This window comes from Bombina bombina, chromosome 12 (genome assembly GCF_027579735.1).
Source record: "Bombina bombina isolate aBomBom1 chromosome 12, aBomBom1.pri, whole genome shotgun sequence".
Classification (NCBI taxonomy): domain Eukaryota; kingdom Metazoa; phylum Chordata; class Amphibia; order Anura; family Bombinatoridae; genus Bombina; species Bombina bombina.
In genome coordinates, this window is record NC_069510.1 from 63,463,941 (window position 1) to 63,484,454 (window position 20,514).

General features: G+C 42.3%; 1 protein-coding gene across 1 annotated transcript in view; it reads right to left on the reverse strand.

The window, feature by feature from the left end:
* The window catches only part of LOC128642669 (ficolin-1-like), a 129,245-nt gene that overhangs the window by 72,235 nt on the left and 36,496 nt on the right, over positions 1-20,514 (reverse strand). The window contains exon 6 of the mRNA XM_053695451.1: positions 2,788-2,826. Within this exon, the coding sequence (XP_053551426.1) occupies positions 2,788-2,826 (39 nt within the window). The remainder of the gene's footprint in view (positions 1-2,787; positions 2,827-20,514) is intronic.

The following is a 20,514-nucleotide window of genomic DNA, read 5'->3' on the forward strand; positions in this document are numbered from 1 at the left end:
GATGGCCGCCCACCCGCCTCCCACATAAGCTCCCACCCACCAACGATACCGGCCACCGATGTCCGGTGCAGAGAGGGCCACAGAGTGGCTCTCTCTGCATCGGATGGCCAAGGGGGGTTATTGCAGGATGCCTCCATATCGAGGCATCACTGCAATAACCAGAAAGCAGCTGGAAGCGAGCAGGATCGCTTCCAGCTGCTTTCCAGACCAAGGACGTACGCCACACGTCCTCGGTCATTAACTGTATTTTTTTTGAGGACGTGTGGCGTACGTCCTTGGTCGTTAAGGGGTTAAAATAGCATGCTCTATCTGAATAATGGAAGTTTAATTTTGATTGAGTGTCCCTTTAACCAGTATATTAGTTTATTGCAAGACTGCAGAAAAATCTCATAATTACAAGGTGTTTACTTTCCCTTTAAGGGTAGAGGACTAATGGTAGAGACATCATGTCCAGAACGAGCAAGAATCTCCAGCTCTACCTCCCCCTTCCTTCTGTAGGTTGCTTCTTTTTCTGTGGCCTTGTTATGAAGGGAGATTAGTAAGAACCTACTGCTACGATAGGATGGAATTCATTATAAAAGTGGACATGCCTTTATGTGTTTTGGAAGGGCGGCACAATAGGCTGCGCTCCCAACTGTCCTGCATTTTCTAGGATGGTACCATTTCTGTCCTACTGTCCCTCATACCATTCTTCCTACCATATAAATGTCCCAGTTGCACAAAATGGAACCAGGGGCTGCAAACCATGCCCCTTAACCACCACATCTACACCATAGTAAGCCTCAGCCCCCCTATGACCTTTCCTGACTCTGCTTGGCCTGTACTGACTCATAGGATATCACAACTATGCTGCATAACAGGTGGACTGGGCTGGGTGCAGGGAAGCAATTTCCACCTGGGCCGTCACCGGTGGTGGAATCAGGGCTGGTGTAGGGCAGGCACAGTGCCCGGCAAACAGTTTACTTTTCACAGCTGTGCCTGTGGTATCTGCCTGGTGTGCACAGTAAATCACACACATTTTCACACACAAAGACACACACACTGAAAGAGAACTAACTGTAGGCATGTGCAGTATGTTGCAAATGCACAACATCACCTTTTTTGATGTGGCCATTTCCCATTAAACCCAGACATGTCTGGGTCTGACACAGCTTGAAACTCAGACATACAAATGGAAACTCAAACTGTACAGGTCATTCCCGGACAGGGATAGATGTCAGTTGAACGTATTTACAGTGCTATTGGGAGTGGGAATGACATTAGGCAAACACAGATGATGTTATTCTTATGGCTGTGTCTACTGCTCAATAGAAGAGTTTTCTGCAATGCGTTGAGGATATAGGGGGTGATTTATTAATGTCTGGCGGACATGATACGCTGCAGCGTATAATGTCCACCAGACATTGCTGAATGCAGCATTCAGCATTGCACAAGCAGTTCTAGTGAACTGCTTGTGCAATGCCGCCCCCTGCAGATTTGCGGCCAATTGATTGACACCAAAGCCGCTAGCTGGGGGTGTCAATCAACCCGATTGTATGCGAGGCGGTGGATCCAGTTAACTCCTGTTTCCGGCGAGCCTGAAGGCTCACGCGGAAAAAGGGCGAGTTGGCCCCATTTGGGGCATAGTAAGTCGGCCCCATAATATCTACTGAGCATGACATGTGTCTCATGTTATCAGTGATCTATTAGTAGTGAAGCAGGGGTGTCCAACCGTTCCAAATGCATGTAATATCATTCACAGGCATTGTAAATAAATTGATTAAAGAAATTCTATTAATCAAAACAAACATTGAAAGATCTATACAAATAGACTTTAGGGTACATTTATCAAATGGCGTGCGGTCATGATTCGCTGTAGCGGTAAATTCCTTCAGCATTACGCTATCAGTATTTAACATTGCACAAGCATTTCTTGTAAAATGCTTGTGCAATGCCGCCCCCTGCACATTCGCGGCCAATCAGCTGCTAGCAGGAGGTTTCAATCATCCCGATTGTATCGGATCGGGATGATGGCAGTCCGCCACCTAAAAGGTGGTGGACGAGTTAAGGAGCAGCGGCCTTATGACCGCTGCTTCTTAACTTAAGTTTCCGGTGAGCCGGAAACTTAGTGGGTAGATTTACCAAGCAGTGGATGCTGCAATCTACCCCCAAAGTTGAATAAACAGATCATCATATATATGATAAACAAACATATGCATTGCACCCAAAGTTTCAAATAGGACAGGAACAGTTATAGTAAAGAGGAGTATGAGGCAAATGGTGCAAAGGCAGATAGGATTAGTGCCACATGGAGAAGTGGGACACAAGAGTAACTGTATTGGAGGGGCAGCACTGCAGCCGGCAATCTTCAGGTTAGGCAAAATCTGGTTTGGTGGTATAGTGAAGAGTTAAAGGCCCATTTATAAAGCTCCGTATGGAGTTTGTGGCCCGTGTTTCTGGCGAGTCTTCAGACTCGCCAGAAACAGCAGTTATGAAGCAGCGGTCTAAAGACCGCTGCTCCATAACCCTTTCCGCTTGCTCTGAGCAGGAGGACAGACATCGCCGGAATTCAACCCGATCGAGTACGATCGGGTTGATTGACACCCCCTGCTGGCGGCTAATTGGCCGCGAATCTGCAGGGGCAGAGTTGCACCAGCAGCTCACAAGAGCTGCTGGTGCAATGCTGAATACGGAGAGCGTATTGCTCTCCGCATTTAGCGATGTCTGTCGGACCTGATCCGCACTGTCGAATCAGGTCCAACAGACCTTTGATAAATATCCCCCATGGTTATCAACCTTGTCACTCACCATATATTGAATCAGATTTTCCAGGTTCTCCTTTTTCTCCTGTAAGTAAATAAAACATGAGTGTTAGTGAGCTCTGCAGATTATACAATGCCTGTGTTTACTTCTACTGTATCAAACTATGAGGTTTATAATCTATTGTTATAAAATGATCACCATGTTAATGGCTGCCACTGAGCCATAAGGTATCAAATGACCTATTGTCGTAAGTGTGAAACAAAATACCTAAAACTAACAAAGCAAATAAACAAATAACCACACAGACAAAGAGATTTGGAAGGTAAAACGACACACTGGTTGTTTATTAATGCACTAAACTTGATTAACCAGGAAAAACATGAACGCAAACTTTTGCAAATTATCAATCAGTATGGTGGCAGTCCAATCCTAACCTAACCTAACCCCTGCCTAGCTGGTTATAGGTCCAGGCATGCTGACATGGTGTGGAACATAGCTAAAATGTCCTACCAGACAGAGGCAACTTACTCAAGATGTTTGCCCACTGCACACTCAGGAGAAGCATCCTAAGGATATAGATCCCCCCACAATGGCTGTCACTCCTCCCTGCTCTCTGTCTGATGCCAGAATATTCTAGGGTGCAACACTACTTCAACCATAAGGGCCCTTAGTTTAGTGGGTTGTACAACATGCTGTATCTAAAGGGGAACTTCTACATTATCAGGTATTACCAAAAATGTGGGTCGACTCTTGCCAGGACTCTAAAGCCACCACAAGGGAGCTGAGACAATAAATGCTGCCATCAACTGGGTGGGAGGCTGGAAGAAACTCCATGGAGTATAAAAGAAGAAAAAAGAAAGAAGAAAAAAGGCCTTAAGCCTCAGAAGAGCTGTAAGTAAAGCCCTCCCTACAAACTGCAACAAAGTTGCAACCTAACACACACACACATTCACACACCTCCTAAGGCCATAAACCCTTAATTGTGTTCCATGCTTAGGCTTACCAGAAGTCCCACTTTTACTGGGATTGTCCCGGTTTGGAGGTGCTGTCCCAGTGTCCCACCCAGTTGTTCATTCTGTCCCACTAGGGTCGACACCTCCAGGTTTCAAATCATGTGTCTGGGTTTCAGCCCACCTGAAACCCAGACACATTATTCAAAATGACTGGACTGTGGCTCTCCAGCATAGTTGGATACTGGTACTTTGTTACATACAGCCCTGCTTAGCTTAAAGGGACATGAAACCCATTTTTTTTCTTTCACGGTTTAGAAAGAGTATGCAATTTTAAACAACTTTGTAATTTACTTTTATTATCTCATTTGTTTTATTTTCTTGACATGCTTTGCTGAAAAGCATATCTAGATAGGATCAGTAGTTGCTGATTGGTTGCTGCACATAGATGCCTCGTGTGATTGGCTCACCCATGTGCATTGCTATTCCTTCAACAAAGGATATCTAAAAAAATGAAGCAATAGATAATAGAAGTAAATTGGAATGTTGTTTAAAATTGTATTCTCTATCTGATTCATGAAAGAAAAAATTTGGGTTTAGTGGCCCTTTAACGTTCGTGTCCTTCAAAGTTTACATTTAGTAATACAGGCTGAGTGAGCAGCATAGGTTTTTTTTTAATTTTGTAGTACTACTTGGTTTATTTTTCTAAGAATTTAACACCCCCCGACCCCTGGTGACATCGCCGGTAATACACCTTTAGGGGATTCATATGGGTATGACTAGGAAGTACAGACAGGCAGGATTTTTGGCGTGGATCTTGCTTTACTTCATGCAGGATAGCATTTTGGCTATAATCTTCCTGCATTATGGTATAGAGTAGCTTTAGCTGGTACGTGTTTCTTTTTTACTTATTTCATTCAATGTTGTATTTATGCCTTATCAGTATTTGGCTCTGTTCCTTAATTAGACACATAAAACACATATTACACTGCAGATATTAAATTGTGAAATTGATAAAGTGATAATTATGCTTGATGTTTGGCATTATTTAGCATCTGAGATATAGATGAATGATTTATTTGCCATGACAATGTAACGGTGCCTTTTTCACTAGGGGGTGGTGTTATGGTCTATTTAAACTGTGTGATTCACTTGTTTGACTAAGGAAGGGTAGAGTATACACGAAACATTACACACATAAAAGCTACTACTTTAAAAGGATCGGTAATTGCCACGCCCCCTTGACCATGCTCCTGACCACACCCCCACTGGCACCGCACCAGGTGGTCCCAGTTTCACCTCTAAAAATTATGGTAAGCCTATCCATGCTAAATTCAGCCCTTCACCTCCCTTTTTTACTATAAAAGATCACTCAGCCCACCACTCTGGGCTGAGTTATTGCCTTCCATTCTTGTTTCTGGTTCCTTTGAAGCAAAAGCATACTTACCTGCTACCTGTTTATGATCACCTTGTCCCAGAGACTCACACATACTTACCTTGTACCTGTGTATGCTCACTTTGTTCCAGATGCTCTTTAACTATACATTTTCACAAATCCCACATGGGATAGTTTGTGATTGGCTGTAATGCCCGGTGGGGGAATTTTTGATCAGGAAAATACACGCCTGTTAGAGGCGTTGCTGGACTACAGAATGAGAAGTCTATTTTATTGAAGAATGTCCTCCTCGTTAAGTGTGTTTGGCATGTCCATGAGACCACTGTGTACCCAGCATGTGCACGAGGCAGGCTTGTACACTCCGCCAGGGTGAAAGCGAAGGGTACATTGTTGTAAAGTATTACTTGTTAAAAGTTTTTTTTTTAAATCAATTTTATTGAGAATCCATCAAATAACAAAAAAGAAAATCTCATGATCAAATGACACGGGACAAGTAAAGAAAGAAAAAAAGAAAATAGCATATCATATACATAGTACCTTCTCATACCAGAGAAAAAATAAAAACACCTTTGCACATGGTTTGTACTGTATATAAGCAAACATAACAAGTTTCCTACTCAACTTATCCCAGACAATGGATTCTGTTTTTTCCTTCTTTTTTTTCCTTCTTTTTTTATTTTTTTTCCCCATATAATCTCCTAAAAAAATAACCTCCAAACCAAAAATAAATCTCAGTATCTGTATACAGTGCTCTTGAAAAGGGGCACACAAAAAAAAGGGGGGGGTGAAATTAATTATAACCGCCGTGGCAGACCGATACCTCCCTCCTAGACTTTTATAACCAATGGTAGGGCAGTACTTCCTCTGCAATCAGCATGATCATAAAAGGCGAGCTCCTTAATGGAGCAATAAACTGCCTCTGTGTTTCGCGTGGCCACGATAGGATTATATCTTTCCATTTATCGAAGAACCTTCTAAACTATTCTTCAGCAGCACGCGTTAAGCCTTGTCTTTCTATTATCATCTGTAATTTCATGTTACTTATAAACTCTACCAGCCTAGGGGAACCAGGGGATCTCCAGTTCCTAAAGATTAAATTATGCGCGGCCAAAATGGCCATATTTATAAGTAACCTATCCCCTATTGGTCTGGAATCTTTCCTTAAAAAAATACATCACTTGGGAGGATTTCAACCCTTTCCTGCAAAAATCTGTTTAACCAATATTGCACTTTACCCCAAAATTGCCCGATCTTCGGGCATTCCCAGAGGCAGTGTTTCAACCCTGCCTTCACATGATTACATTTTGAACAATTCTCTTTCTGCCCTCCCTGCCGCCATTTGGCTATTCTATATGTAAGGTAAAAGTTGTTCATTAATTTAAACTGGGATTCCCTCCAGCTCACTAGTAATGTTGCTTCTCTGGCCCGCTTGAAGCTCTGTATAATTTCCTCCCTTTGTATTGATCCAAAGTTTCTTAATAATTTCTCTTTTAGCTTATCCAGATGAATTTCCCCTGACACTGCCTTTATTCCCTGATACCAGTAGGATAATGCATGTTTCCCCGCCTTGTATAATTTAAATCCTGATTCAATTCCTGGATCCCAAACCAATCTATGCTTCCATAGCATTTCTGAGAGAAAGCTTCTGACTTGCAAATATGCAAAAAAATTATTTGCTGGTAGATGAAAATTCCTTGCTATAACCTCATAAGTTTGTATTATCCCCCTATCCAATGACATTATCTGAGAAAAATACACTATCCCTTTTTGTCTCCAATTTTTAAATACCACGTTGTATAACCCAGGTGTAAAGTCTGGAGTCCCTAAAATAGGCAAGTATTTTGACAGTTGAAAATCTTGACCTCTAAGAGTACAATTTCTCCAACATTGGTGTGTCCGGTCCACGGCGTCATCCTTACTTGTGGGATATTCTCTTCCCCAACAGGAAATGGCAAAGAGTCCCAGCAAAGCTGGCCATATAGTCCCTCCTAGGCTCCGCACACCCCAGTCATTCTCTTTGCCGTTGCACAGGCAACATCTCCACGGAGATGGTTAAGAGTTTTTTGGTGTTTAAATGTAGTTTTTTATTCTTCTATCAAGTGTTTGTTATTTTAAAATAGTGCTGGTATGTACTATTTACTCTGAAACAGAAAAGGATGAAGATTTCTGTTTGTGAGAGGAAGATGATTTTAGCAGACAGTAACTAAAATTGATTGCTGTTTCCACATAGGACTGTTGAGATGAAGTAACTTCAGTTGGAGGAAACAGTTAGCAGACTTTTCTGCTTAAGGTATGACTAGCCATATTTCTAACAAGACCATGTAATGCTGGAAGGCTGTCATTTCCCCTCATGGGGACCGGTAAGCCATTTTCTTAGTCAAACAAACAGAATAAAGGGCTTATTATGGGCTAAAAAACTGGTAGACATTCTTATGGGCTAAATCGATTGCTTTATTTGGGCATTTTATGCATATTTATGCTGACAATTTGCATTTGTAAACTTTGGGAACGTTTATTAAACGGCAGGCACTGTGTTAGACACCTTTTCCAGTCAGGGGGCCTTCCTAGTTATAGACTGAGCCTCATTTTCGCGCCATTACTGCACAGTTGTTTTTTGAGAGCAGGGCATGCAGATGCATGTGTGAGGATCTAAAAATTGCTGGAAAAGCTTCTAGAAGGCGTCAATTGGTATCGTATTCCCCTCTGGGCTTGGTTGGGTCTCAGCAAAGACTATAGCTGGGACTGTATAGGGGTTAAATTTACAAACGGCTCCGGTTCCGTTATTTTAAGGGTTAAAGCTCTGAAATTTGGTGTGCAATACTATTAATGCTTTAAGACACTGTGGTGAAATTTTGGTAATTGAACAATTCCTTCATACTTTTTCACATATTCAGTAATAAAGTGTTTTCTGTTTAAAATTTAAAGAGACAGGAACGGTTTTGTTTTAAAACGTTTTTTGTGCTTTGTTGACAAGTTTAAACCTGTTTAACATGTCTGTACCTTCAGATAAGCTATGTTCTATATGTATGAAAGCCCATGTGTCTCCCCATTTAAATTTATGTGATAATTGTGCCATAGCGTCCAAACAAAGTAAGGACAGTACTGCCACAGATAATGAAATTGCCCAAGATGATTCCTCAGATGTAGGGAGTAAACATGATACTACATCATCTCCTACTGTGTCTACACCAGTTTTGCCCATGCAGGAGGCCCCTAGTACATCTAGTGCGCCAATGCTTATTACCATGCAACAATTAACGGCTGTAATGGATAACTCCATAGCAAATATTTTATCCAAAATGCCTACTTATCAGAGAAAGCGCGATTGCTCTGCTTTAAACACTGAGGAGCAGGAGGGCGCTGATGATAATTGTTCTGTCATACCCTCACACCAATCTGAAGGGGCCATGAGGGAGGTTTTGTCAGATGGAGAAATCTCAGATTCAGGAAAGATTTCTCAGCAAGCTGAACCTGATGTTGTGACATTTAAATTTAAATTAGAACATCTCCGCGCACTGCTTAAGGAGGTGTTATCTACTCTGGATGATTGTGACAACTTGGTCATTCCAGAGAAATTATGCAAGATGGACAAGTTCCTAGAGGTTCCGGTGCACCCCGACGCTTTTCCTATACCCAAGCGGGTGGCGGACATAGTAAATAAGGAGTGGGAAAAGCCTGGCATACCTTTTGTTCCCCCCCCTATATTTAAGAAATTATTTCCTATGGTCGACCCCAGAAAGGACTTATGGCAGACAGTCCCTAAGGTCGAGGGGGCAGTTTCTACTCTAAACAAACGCACTACTATTCCTATCGAAGATAGTTGTGCTTTCAAAGATCCTATGGATAAAAAATTGGAAGGTTTGCTTAAAAAGATTTTTGTACAGCAAGGTTACCTTCTACAACCAATTTCGTGCATTGTTCCTGTCACTACAGCAGCGTGGTTCTGGTTCGAGGAACTAGAAAAGTCGCTCAGTAGAGAGACTCCGTATGAGGAGGTTATGGACAGAGTTCACGCACTTAAATTGGCTAACTCTTTTATTTTAGATGCCGCTTTGCAATTAGCTAGATTAGCGGCGAAAAATTCAGGGTTTGCTATCGTGGCGCGCAGAGCACTTTGGCTAAAGTCTTGGTCAGCGGATTTGTCATCCAAGACGAAATTGCTTAACATCCCTTTCAAAGGTAAAACTCTATTTGGACCAGAATTGAAAGAGATTATTTCAGACATCACTGGGGGAAAGGGCCACGCCCTTCCACAAGATAGGTCTTTCAAGGCTAAAAATAAGTCTAATTTTCGTTCCTTTCGCAATTTCAGGAACGGACCGACCTCTAATTCTGCATCCTCTAGGCAAGAGGGTAATGCCTCACAACCCAAACCAGCCCGGAAACCGATACAAGGCTGGAACAAGGGTAAGCAGGCCAAGAAGCCTGCCGCTGCTAACAAAACAGCATGAAGGAGTAGCCCCCGATCCGGGACCGGATCTAGTGGGGGGCAGACTCTCTCTCTTTGCTCAGGCTTGGGCAAGAGATGTTCAGGATCCCTGGGTGCTAGAAATAGTTTCTCAGGGTTATCTCCTGGAATTCAAGGAACTACCCCCAAGGGGAAGGTTCCACATGTCTCACTTATCCTCAAACCAAATAAAGAGACAGGCATTCTTACATTGTGTAGAAGACCTGTTAAAGATGGGAGTGATACACCCAGTTCCAATAAAGGAACAAGGAATGGGATTTTATTCCAATCTGTTCGTAGTTCCCAAAAAAGAGGGAACTTTCAGACCAATTTTGGATTTGAAGATCCTAAACAAATTTCTCAGGGTACCATCGTTCAAGATGGAAACCATTCCAACGATTCTACCCACTATCCAGGAAAGTCAATTTATGACTACCGTGGATCTAAAGGATGCGTACCTACATATTTCTATCCACAAAGAACATCATCAGTTCCTAAGGTTCGCTTTTCTGGACAAGCATTACCAGTTTGTGGCCCTCCCATTCGGGTTAGCCACTGCTCCAAGGATTTTCACAAAGGTGCTAGGATCCCTTCTAGCGGTTCTAAGACCGAGGGGCATTGCAGTAGTACCTTACTTGGACGACATTCTAATACAAGCGTCGTCCCTGTCAAAAGCAAAGGCTCATACAGACATAGTTCTAGCTTTTCTCAGATCACACGGATGGAAGGTGAACATAGAAAAAAGTTCTCTGTCTCCGTCGACAAGAGTTCCCTTCTTGGGAACAATAATAGATTCCTTAGAAATGAGGATTTTTCTGACAGAGGTCTGAAAATCAAAACTTCTAAGCTCTTGTCAAGTGCTTCATTCTGTTCCTCGTCCTTCCATAGCGCAGTGCATGGAAGTGGTAGGGTTGATGGTTGCAGCAATGGACATAGTTCCTTTTGCACGAATTCATCTAAGACCATTACAACTGTGCATGCTCAAACAGTGGAATGGGGACTATACAGGGGACTATACAGACTTGTCTCCAATGATTCAAGTAGATCAGAAGACCAGAGATTCACTCCGTTGGTGGCTGACCCTGGACCATCTATCCCAGGGAATGAGCTTCCGCAGACCATAGTGGGTCATTGTCACGACCGACGCCAGTCTAGTGGGCTGGGGCGCGGTCTGGGAATCCCTAAAAGCTCAGGGTCTATGGTCTCGGGAAGAGTCTCTTCTCCCGATAAACATTCTGGAACTCAGAGCGATATTCAATGCTCTCAGGGCTTGGCCTCAACTAGCAAAGGCCAGATTCATAAGGTTCCAATCAGACAACATGACGACCGTTGCGTATATCAATCATCAGGGGGGAACAAGGAGTTCCCTGGCGATGAATGAAGTGACCAACATAATTCAATGGGCGGAGGATCACTCCTGCCACCTGTCTGTGATCCACATCCCAGGTGTGGAAAACTGGGAGGCGGATTTTCTGAGTCGTCAGACATTCCATCCGGGGGAGTGGGAACTCCATCCGGAGATCTTTGCCCAAATAACTCAATTATGGGGCATTCCAGACATGGATCTAATGGCGTCTCGTCAGAACTTCAAGGTTCCTTGCGACGGGTCCAGATCCAGGGATCCCAAGGCGACTCTAGTAGATGCACTAGTAGCACCTTGGACCTTCAACCTAGCTTATGTATTTCCACCGTTTCCTCTCATTCCCAGGCTGGTAGCCAGGATCAATCAGGAGAGGGCCTCGGTGATCTTGATAGCTCCTGCGTGGCCATGCAGGACTTGGTATGCAGACCTGGTGAATATGTCATCGGCTCCACCATGGAAGCTACCTTTGAGACAGGACCTTCTTGTTCAGGGTCCATTCGAACATCCAAATCTGGTCTCCCTCCAGCTGACGGCTTGGAGATTGAACGCTTGATTCTATCGAAGCGTGGGTTTTCAGATTCTGTGATAGATACTCTGGTTCAGGCCAGAAAACCGGTAACTAGAAAGATTTACCATAAAATATGGAAAAAATATATCTGTTGGTGTGAATCCAAAGGATTCCCATGGAATAAGATAAAAATTCCTAAGATTCTCTCCTTTCTACAAGAAGGTTTGGAGAAAGGATTATCTGCAAGTTCTCTAAAGGGACAGATCTCTGCTTTATCTGTCTTACTACACAAAAGACTGGCAGCTGTGCCAGATGTTCAAGCATTTGTTCAGGCTCTGGTTAGGATCAAGCCTGTTTACAGACCTTTGACTCCCCCCTGGAGTCTAAATCTAGTTCTTTCAGTTCTTCAAGGGGTTCCGTTTGAACCTTTACATTCCATAGATATTAAGTTACTATCTTGGAAAGTTTTGTTTTTGGTTGCAATTTCTTCTGCTAGAAGAGTTTCAGAGTTATCTGCTCTGCAGTGTTCTCCGCCCTATCTGGTGTTCCATGCAGATAAGGTGGTTTTGCGTACTAAGCCTGGTTTTCTTCCTAAGGTTGTTTCTAACAAAAATATTAACCAGGAGATAGTTGTACCTTCTTTGTGTCCGAATCCAGTTTCAAAGAAGGAACGTTTGTTACACAATTTGGACGTAGTCCGTGCTCTAAAATTCTATTTAGAGGCTACAAAAGATTTCAGACAAACATCTTCCTTGTTTGTTGTTTATTCTGGTAAGAGGAGAGGTCAAAAAGCGACTTCTACCTCTCTTTTCTTTTGGCTTAAAAGCATCATCCGATTGGCTTATGAGACTGCCGGACGGCAGCCTCCTGAAAGAATCACAGCTCACTCCACTAGGGCTGTGGCTTCCACATGGGCCTTCAAGAACGAGGCTTCTGTTGACCAGATATGTAAGGCAGCGACTTGGTCTTCACTGCACACTTTTGCCAAATTTTACAAATTTGATACTTTTGCTTCTTCGGAGGCTATTTTTGGGAGAAAGGTTTTGCAAGCTGTGGTGCCTTCCGTTTAGGTGACCTGATTTGCTCCCTCCCTTCATCCGTGTCCTAAAGCTTTGGTATTGGTTCCCACAAGTAAGGATGACGCCGTGGACCGGACACACCAATGTTGGAGAAAACAGAATTTATGCGTACCTGATAAATTACTTTCTCCAACGGTGTGTCCGGTCCACGGCCCGCCCTGGTTTTTTTAATCAGGTCTGATGAATTATTTTCTCTAACTACAGTCACCACGGTACCATATGGTTTCTCCTATATATATTTCCTCCTGTCCGTCGGTCGAATGACTGGGGTGGGCGGAGCCTAGGAGGGACTATATGGCCAGCTTTGCTGGGACTCTTTGCCATTTCCTGTTGGGGAAGAAAATATCCCACAAGTAAGGATGACGCCGTGGACCGGACACACCGTTGGAGAAAGTAATTTATCAGGTAAGCATAAATTCTGTTATTTTTGCCACGCCTGAACCACACTAGAGAACGTAATTAAATTACTTATTTTACTTGGTAATCTACGGTACGGATGATGTAAAATTGCCTTAAGATCAAATGGAGCTATTAATGCGGACTTTATCTCGTAGTAAGTGACATAATTTGCCTCCACAATCCAATCTATCCCGATTGCGGCGATATTATAATAACTAATACTTTGTGTGAGTTTCTCAATAGCTATTCTGGGTCTCTTCTTCCCCCATATAAAGCTATTACATGCTTTTTTATATCTGCCCATATCTTGTTTAGAAATAAGAAATGGTAAATTCTGCATCAAAAACAATAACTGAGGAAATACTATTATTTTTATCAGCATAATTTTTGCCGATAGGGATAAATAATATATATTCCATCTTTCTAGTCTGTCCTGTAGATTATTAAAAAATTCACTGTAATTTAAGTGATACCACTCTTTGGGATTTTTACTAATTTTAATGCCTAGATAATTAATACAATCCACTTCTCTAAATGTATGTTGAGTGTAGCTTTGCCTTGTTTTCTTAATCCAAAGTAACTCCGATTTCTTAGCGTTACTTACATTAGTATCTTGAAGAAATAAAACAATATCGTCCGCATAATGTGAAATAATTACCCTCTGGCCCCCCAGCGGAACTCCACGCATTTCTTGCCTTAACAAGGCTGCCAGTGGACTCCCGGTGGGCGGCATTCCAAGATGGCCACTGACTCTTGAGGCTCCGTGCAGCTAGAGGCTAAAAGTGGCTATAAACATCGCCATCCTGCTATCCCTTGGCAACCTCTGTGCCCGGGAACTCTTTTGGATCAAGATATATCATCACTTGGCCCCCGAGAAGCGAATTGAAAGTAAAAAGCCAATTGGCGAAGTGACGGGCCCTCTCCCGCCGCGTTGTACATAACTTTACTTTGACTCTGCACTTATAAAAGCTCCTCTCTGGCCTGCGCTATGAAGAGGCTCATCTCTGAAGAAGTTTATACCGGCATCCACTTGCTGGATGAAATAAAGGCTGCACTCTTGCCCAAAATAGACCGGCTCCTCCTTTCTTGCTCAAATCTGTGCACAATAATGAAAACAACGGAACAGCCGCACCGACAAAAGCAGCCCATCTCCGACCCTACCTTACACAGTTTGATAAACGGCACCACATCATGTCCGCGGGTGGACATCGGCTTCCTGGCCACAGCTCCCTCACAGAGGAGAGAAGCAGTAAGAATGCTGACGACCGGATTAACCCCAGCCTACATAAAGTGGTCGGAATCTGCTGACTCACAGAAAGGCATACTGATACCTACTGTTACTCTTCCGGTGGCTGCCACGGCTATGCTCACACGTCTACCCGGCAAATTCAAAACCGTCAAGCCTGTCGACGGGGTTGCGGCACATGCAAATAGAAAGCAGCAGGGTAAGCAATACCCACTTTGTTGCTGACCTCCTGAGAGACGCCGTGATCCCCTGAGATACAGATACTTGCTATTGATCCGTGCTGGAATTGGTTGACCGAATTTTAAGGGCTGGTGCAGTAGTTGCCGGGTCACGGCTCCGTTGTATGAACACTTTGGACTATTGCATGTATAAATTATCAACTTCTCTGCAAAGTCTTAAAACTACAGACAGTGGGACTGAATAGCTTGATGATCATTCAGACAATTAAAATTACCCGGTTGCCACAATACTTGTCTACCTTTGTATTGAGTCACTGCCTTAGATCTTTTTTTTTTTTTTTGGCTATTAAATATCAGCTTAAATTTTACACACCACTGGGGGTATGACTAGAGAAATACCTCCTCATTCACTTACTTCATTAAGTATCCACATACTGCGCCTGAGGCTTCAATGGCTCATATTGCAGAATTCCTGCTGTTGCTATATTCTATAAATGCTAATAGAGGAGCCTATATTATAGTCTGATGGCAACATGAATATATACTTCAAGAACTCCATTACTTAGATGTGTGGTTATTGTTTTAGTGTTCTGTATTTTATTTTTTATTTTATTTTTTGGTTAGTTTGTTAATCTACTTCTTCAAGTTGGATAATGCTAGGCTGCCAAGCTTCAAAGCACGTTAATCTTTACGTGGATTTTCAGTCGTAATCTTATATGTAGCCATACTGGACAGCTCATATTGCAATTGTTCTACTTTTGTGAGTGTATTATGTGTTTATTAATTTTTATTTACACTTCCCATGCCTGTATGTGTACAACACATGCTGATTTACAAATTGTGCATCTGTTTGGAGATATGTTTGTTGTTAGGAACACAGTTTTCCTTTTATTATTTGACAATAGAGACTTGCTGAGTAGTTGCTATAGACTCCTTGAATGGGATTATTGCCATACTGTCCGCCTGCAGAGGTCATTAAAGCAAACTTATCTTAGTGGGGCGCTCCTAGACCTTCCAATACAGGTATAGACAAAGCTTTCCACATTTCTGTTCCCGACATGACTGGTACCTGATAAAAAAATTTTTTTGAACAACTGTAACAATTGACCAGGTTGTGTTGACTTTTAACAGAGCTGTGGTGTCAGGTGGTGAGATTACTAATTGCACCTTGCTCAGGTAACTGTTTTACCAATTAAAAACATGAGTCCTACAAAATAAAGACCTTATCCCATACATGTCCTTGTAAGGCATAAGATCTCCGCAATTTGCAATCCTATTTAATACTCTGTGCTGGATAACACACCCAGGTATGCATGCCAATCATTTTAAACCAAAGTTTGTCTTGTTTTGTTTCTTTAGGTTTAGGTTAGTTTATTAAGGTTAAGAAAAAAAGGAGGGCTTGGGTAGCAGATAATGAGAAAACCTTGGTGAGCATGTACAGTAGCTATTTCTTATATCTGTCTGAATGCATTTTCATATGTCTTTGCATCGTAGCCCAATATATTATGTGCCGCGGAAGCTCACCTTTTTATTTTATTTTATTTTTTCATATACAGATATATAGCAAACCAGCTCAAAATGTTAAATTCATACCATTCATGTCTTTTATTCTTACGTTTTGAGTGTCATGTGCTTCCCTTACCATATCCACTGTGAATGTATTCAATTTATCTGTTTGTAAATGTTTCCATGCTGTATGCCTAAGCTCTCTTCAATAAAAAGAATTTAAAAAACAACAACAAAAAAAACAAACAAGTCTGCCAGTGGTTCAAGAGCGATGTCAAATAATAGTGGTGATAATGGGCAACCTTGCCTTGTCCCTCTTTGTAGTGTAATTTGTTTGGATAATTCCTCATTTACTAAGAGTTGAGATCTAGGGCTACTGTAAATCTTATTAATTACATTTGCTCTATTCCCTTCTATACCAAATTTGTTAAGAGCGGTGAATAAATGGTCCCATACAATTGCGTTGAATGCTTTTTCTGCATCGATGGATAAAATAGCTAAGTCCTTTACAATATCTTTGTTAGAATCGAGATTTCTGTTATAAAAATGATCTACCATAACTAGAACCCTGCGCATGTTACGCACCAGATTCCTCCCAGGTATAAACCTTGTTTGGTCCGTATGTATCAGATCCCCCATTATTCTTTTTAATCTATCAGCTAAGATTGATGTAAAGATTTTATAGTCTTGGTTCAGTAGTGATATGGGGCGATATGACCCCAACTCTTCCGGATTTTTACCTTTTTTATGGATTAGGGAAACTATTGAGTTTGTTAAAAGTTTATGACCTAGTGTAACACTGGCTAGCTAGCATTAGGTAATAGGTTGGGAACTTTTTTTATTATGTATTGTAGCCACAAGTAATACTGTACAACAATGTACCCCTAGCTGTTACTCGCACGTTGTACGAGCCTGCCCCATACCACATGGGTGCACAAATGCGTAGAGGGTGCTGCCAAGAGTCAGCTCTCTTGAATGTGATGAATGCGATCTACAAACCAGATGGTCTTGTAAATTTGTAAATAAGTATTCCTGCTTAAAGAGGTTGAGTGCAGAATAATAGGAGATCAAGATGAACTAGTAATGAAGAAAGTCAGCAAAACATCAAGACTTTCTCCAGTGTCGCTTAGCTGTGCGGAAACATCTGTGGAGGTAGCGTGTCAGAGCAATATGCCAGGGTTAAATTGTCAAGGACTGATGTAAGAGTGGAGTTGTAGTGATAGATAGATTGGTCAGGGCAGGAAAAGGAGGTGATGAAAGAGAGCAGAAGTTTGAGAGATGTTGAGCTAGTGCTTTTGTAGAATTTGGTATGAGAATTAGATGGAGGGAGAGTAATAGGAAGAGCTGTGATGTTGCAAGTGAGGAGATGATGGTCAGACAAAGGAAAATGGGAGTTTTTGAAGTTTGAGAGAGTGCATCGATAGCTGAAAATCAGATCAAGGCAGTGTCCATCTTTGTGGGACGGAGGGGGATTCAGTCCATTGTGAAAAAATTTAAGATTAAATGAGCTGGATAAGTTATTTTGCTCCAGCGGCAGTAGGATTATCAAATTACACCAATTATCTACACCATCTCCTTGTCTGTTTCTAGGCCTAGGGGTGTGGCTGAAGTCAAGACCCCAAGTGACAATGCAACAGGGGAAGTAGTGTCTGAGGGAACAGCCAGGTTTCTGTGAGAGCCAGAAGGTTGAGGGAGTGTGCATTAAAGAGGTTATAAATAAAAGTGAGCTTGTTGCAAACAGAGGGAGAGTTCCAGAGTGCACAAGTGAAGGGGGTGTTGGCTTTGGATAGACAAGGAATTAGTACTAGTTTCTAGGTCTATGGAAGGCCGTGGGGGAGATTAAGAAGTTGTGGGTGACCAGGATTGAGAGAGATATCATCTAGTATGAGCAAGAGGGAGAGTGATATAAGGTTTAATACAGATTTGTAGATTGTCTTTGGGATGTAGTGCAGGGAGAAGAGAGAGAAGTTAATAAAGTGTAAAGCTCATCAGAGCAAAAGTGAGGTGAGGATAAAAGAGATAGGCCAATGAACAGAGCAGGTGGTGAGGGGAAAGGAGTAAATAAATAATACAATTTGTTATAGAGACAAGAGATAGCAAAAAGGAACACAAAGCTATGGACCATGAAAGGGTGGGAATTGGTGAAACACATAAAACACAATAATACAGCAGCACTTGCTTGATGCCTCTGTTTCAGAGCGAGCCTTCAGGCTCACTGGAAACAGCAGTTATGAAGCAGCGGTCTAAAGACCGCTGCTCCATAACTGGTCCGCTGCCTCTGAGGCTGCGGTCTGCAATCTGTCCGATCCTATACGATCGGGTTGATTGACACCCCCTGCTAGTGGATCTGCACCCCCTGGCCGTGAATCTGCAGGGGGCGACATTGCACAAACAGTTCAGGTGAACTGCTTGTGCAATTTTAAATGCCGACAGCGTATCATGTAAGACAGACATTGATACATCGGCCCCTTATTGTCTCACTTATAAAATGCTCACTTAAGAAAGGTGAGCCTATGATATTATGAAGGTGCAAACTGCACTTACAGTCATCATTTTCTGAGGCACATGACAGGAATGTAAAGGCTACTAGTCTGAGCTGATTTTAAGGACATATATTGTGTGTTTGACTTGTCTCTATTTGACATCACTTGTCTGCACATACAGTTTTCATGTTCATTTACAAGTAATCAGCCTTCATACCCAGCCCTAAAACAGAGCCAAGTGCCCGTAACAGCGGCTGATGTACCACTTAATATAGGCTGCGTATTTTTGCGATGGCCTTGTGCTCTGTATAATGATCATGACAATGTAAACTACTTTATATAATGCCCAGCAGTTAGGGGCTTCTGTGGTACTGTCATATCCACAAACAACACATAGGGGCATATTTATCAAGTTTCATATGGAGCTATGTCTAAAGACAGCTGCTCCATAACTTGTCTACCTGCTCTGAGGCGGCAGACAGAAATCAACCTGATCGAATACGATCGGGTTGATTGACACCCCTTGCTAGTGGCCCATTGGCTGCGAATCTGCAGGGGGAGCGTATGCTGACGGCATTTATCCTTGTGTAGCGATGTGCAGCGGACATGATAAGCTACTTCGTATCATGTCCGCTCGCACATTGATATATATGCCCCTTAGTGCTAGATTACAAGTGGAGTGCTAAATTATTGCGCTCCCGTAAAACGGGCAGCATTTATTTATTTTTTAATTGAAAACAAGGACTTCCGGTGTGCGGCGTACAAAGATGGCAGCATTGTAATTAAGCTTTGATACATCTTGTGTGTAATAAACCTTCTTACAGCCAGGATCTACTGCCATCCACACCTCTCTTGACAATTTCCGAGAACTATTGTGGATAGAGAGATAACCATTCTCTCTTCCCCGGAATGCACTTTAAAGGATATTTATGAGACACAGTTACGGGTCTCCTATTTCTCAATATGGACTCTATAACTAAAGAACTGATGGCTGCATTCCTGCCTCATTTAGACAAGCTTATGAGATCTTGTCTAACACTTCATGAAGTGATCCGGTCCGCTCAGATACCACCCTTGCTATTAGTAACTACCTCTGTACCCGCTAAAGAGGTTCCGCAATTTCAACACTTACTACAGCACTATTCTTCCCAGTACGCCACGTGGCAAGATGGTAATCAGCTTTATTCAAGCTATGGCGCAGTGCCACCTCATAATCCTTGTACACCCTCCTCCCCAGATGATAGCTCTTACTGCAGATCAAAACCAGTACTGGAGGAGAACATTAATGCATCTCAACAGGATATTACCCCTCAGGCAGCAGATCGGACCCTCATACAGCCAAGGCTCTGGATGGACTCACACTATGCATATATGGGACAAAAAAACAGATCGGCAAATGGCCTTATCTGTAGGGCACTTTGTCATGGCACACCTGTGGAAACTAAGAAAAATGGCGGCGCTGAATTTTACCTGCCGCTCCCCGGAGTATCTGAAGCTACCGGAAAGCCTACATATAATGTTACTCAGGGGACCACTTGCACAGGTTCATGGTACCTGATAACTTTTGGTATAACTTTCTTAAACTTACCTCCGGAACGTGAGAAAGTTGTATTATCAGCATTTGCGAAAACAAGTAGGGATGGGATGAGCTACCTTTATATCTTCTATAACCGACAGCACAACGTTGGAAGAAATACCTTATTTTGAGTTGGTTAATACTATCTTGGCGGTTGCAGCAAATTATTCTCTTTACATTCAAAAGGAAACTTGGTATTTAACTCTCTAGGGATTAGCGATCTGACTGCTTACATGAATGACACTTTCTGGAGAAACCTGGTTACATGATTACTATGTTTATGTAATTTCTGTACTGATTATTGTATCTACCTTAATTTCTCTACTCTCTGTGGGTAACACAATGGGATAATTCTTACTTGAAATTTATTATGAGACAATTTACCTGCTTTGCATTTGGCGACACTTGTATGTAATATAATGAGGGCTAGCTTTATCTTTTTAAATAAAACATATCTGAGTAGGTATTGGCTGTGGGGACATATATGGAACTGACCCGGCTGTTTAAAAAACTCTTATTAACACAACAGAATGTTTTTGTCGAATACCCAGTTTGTAAACTTTCTGCACCGCAATTGTTTTACTGACATGATAATTTAGTCACTGGTGCCTATTTATGAAATGTCTGTCCGACATTATCC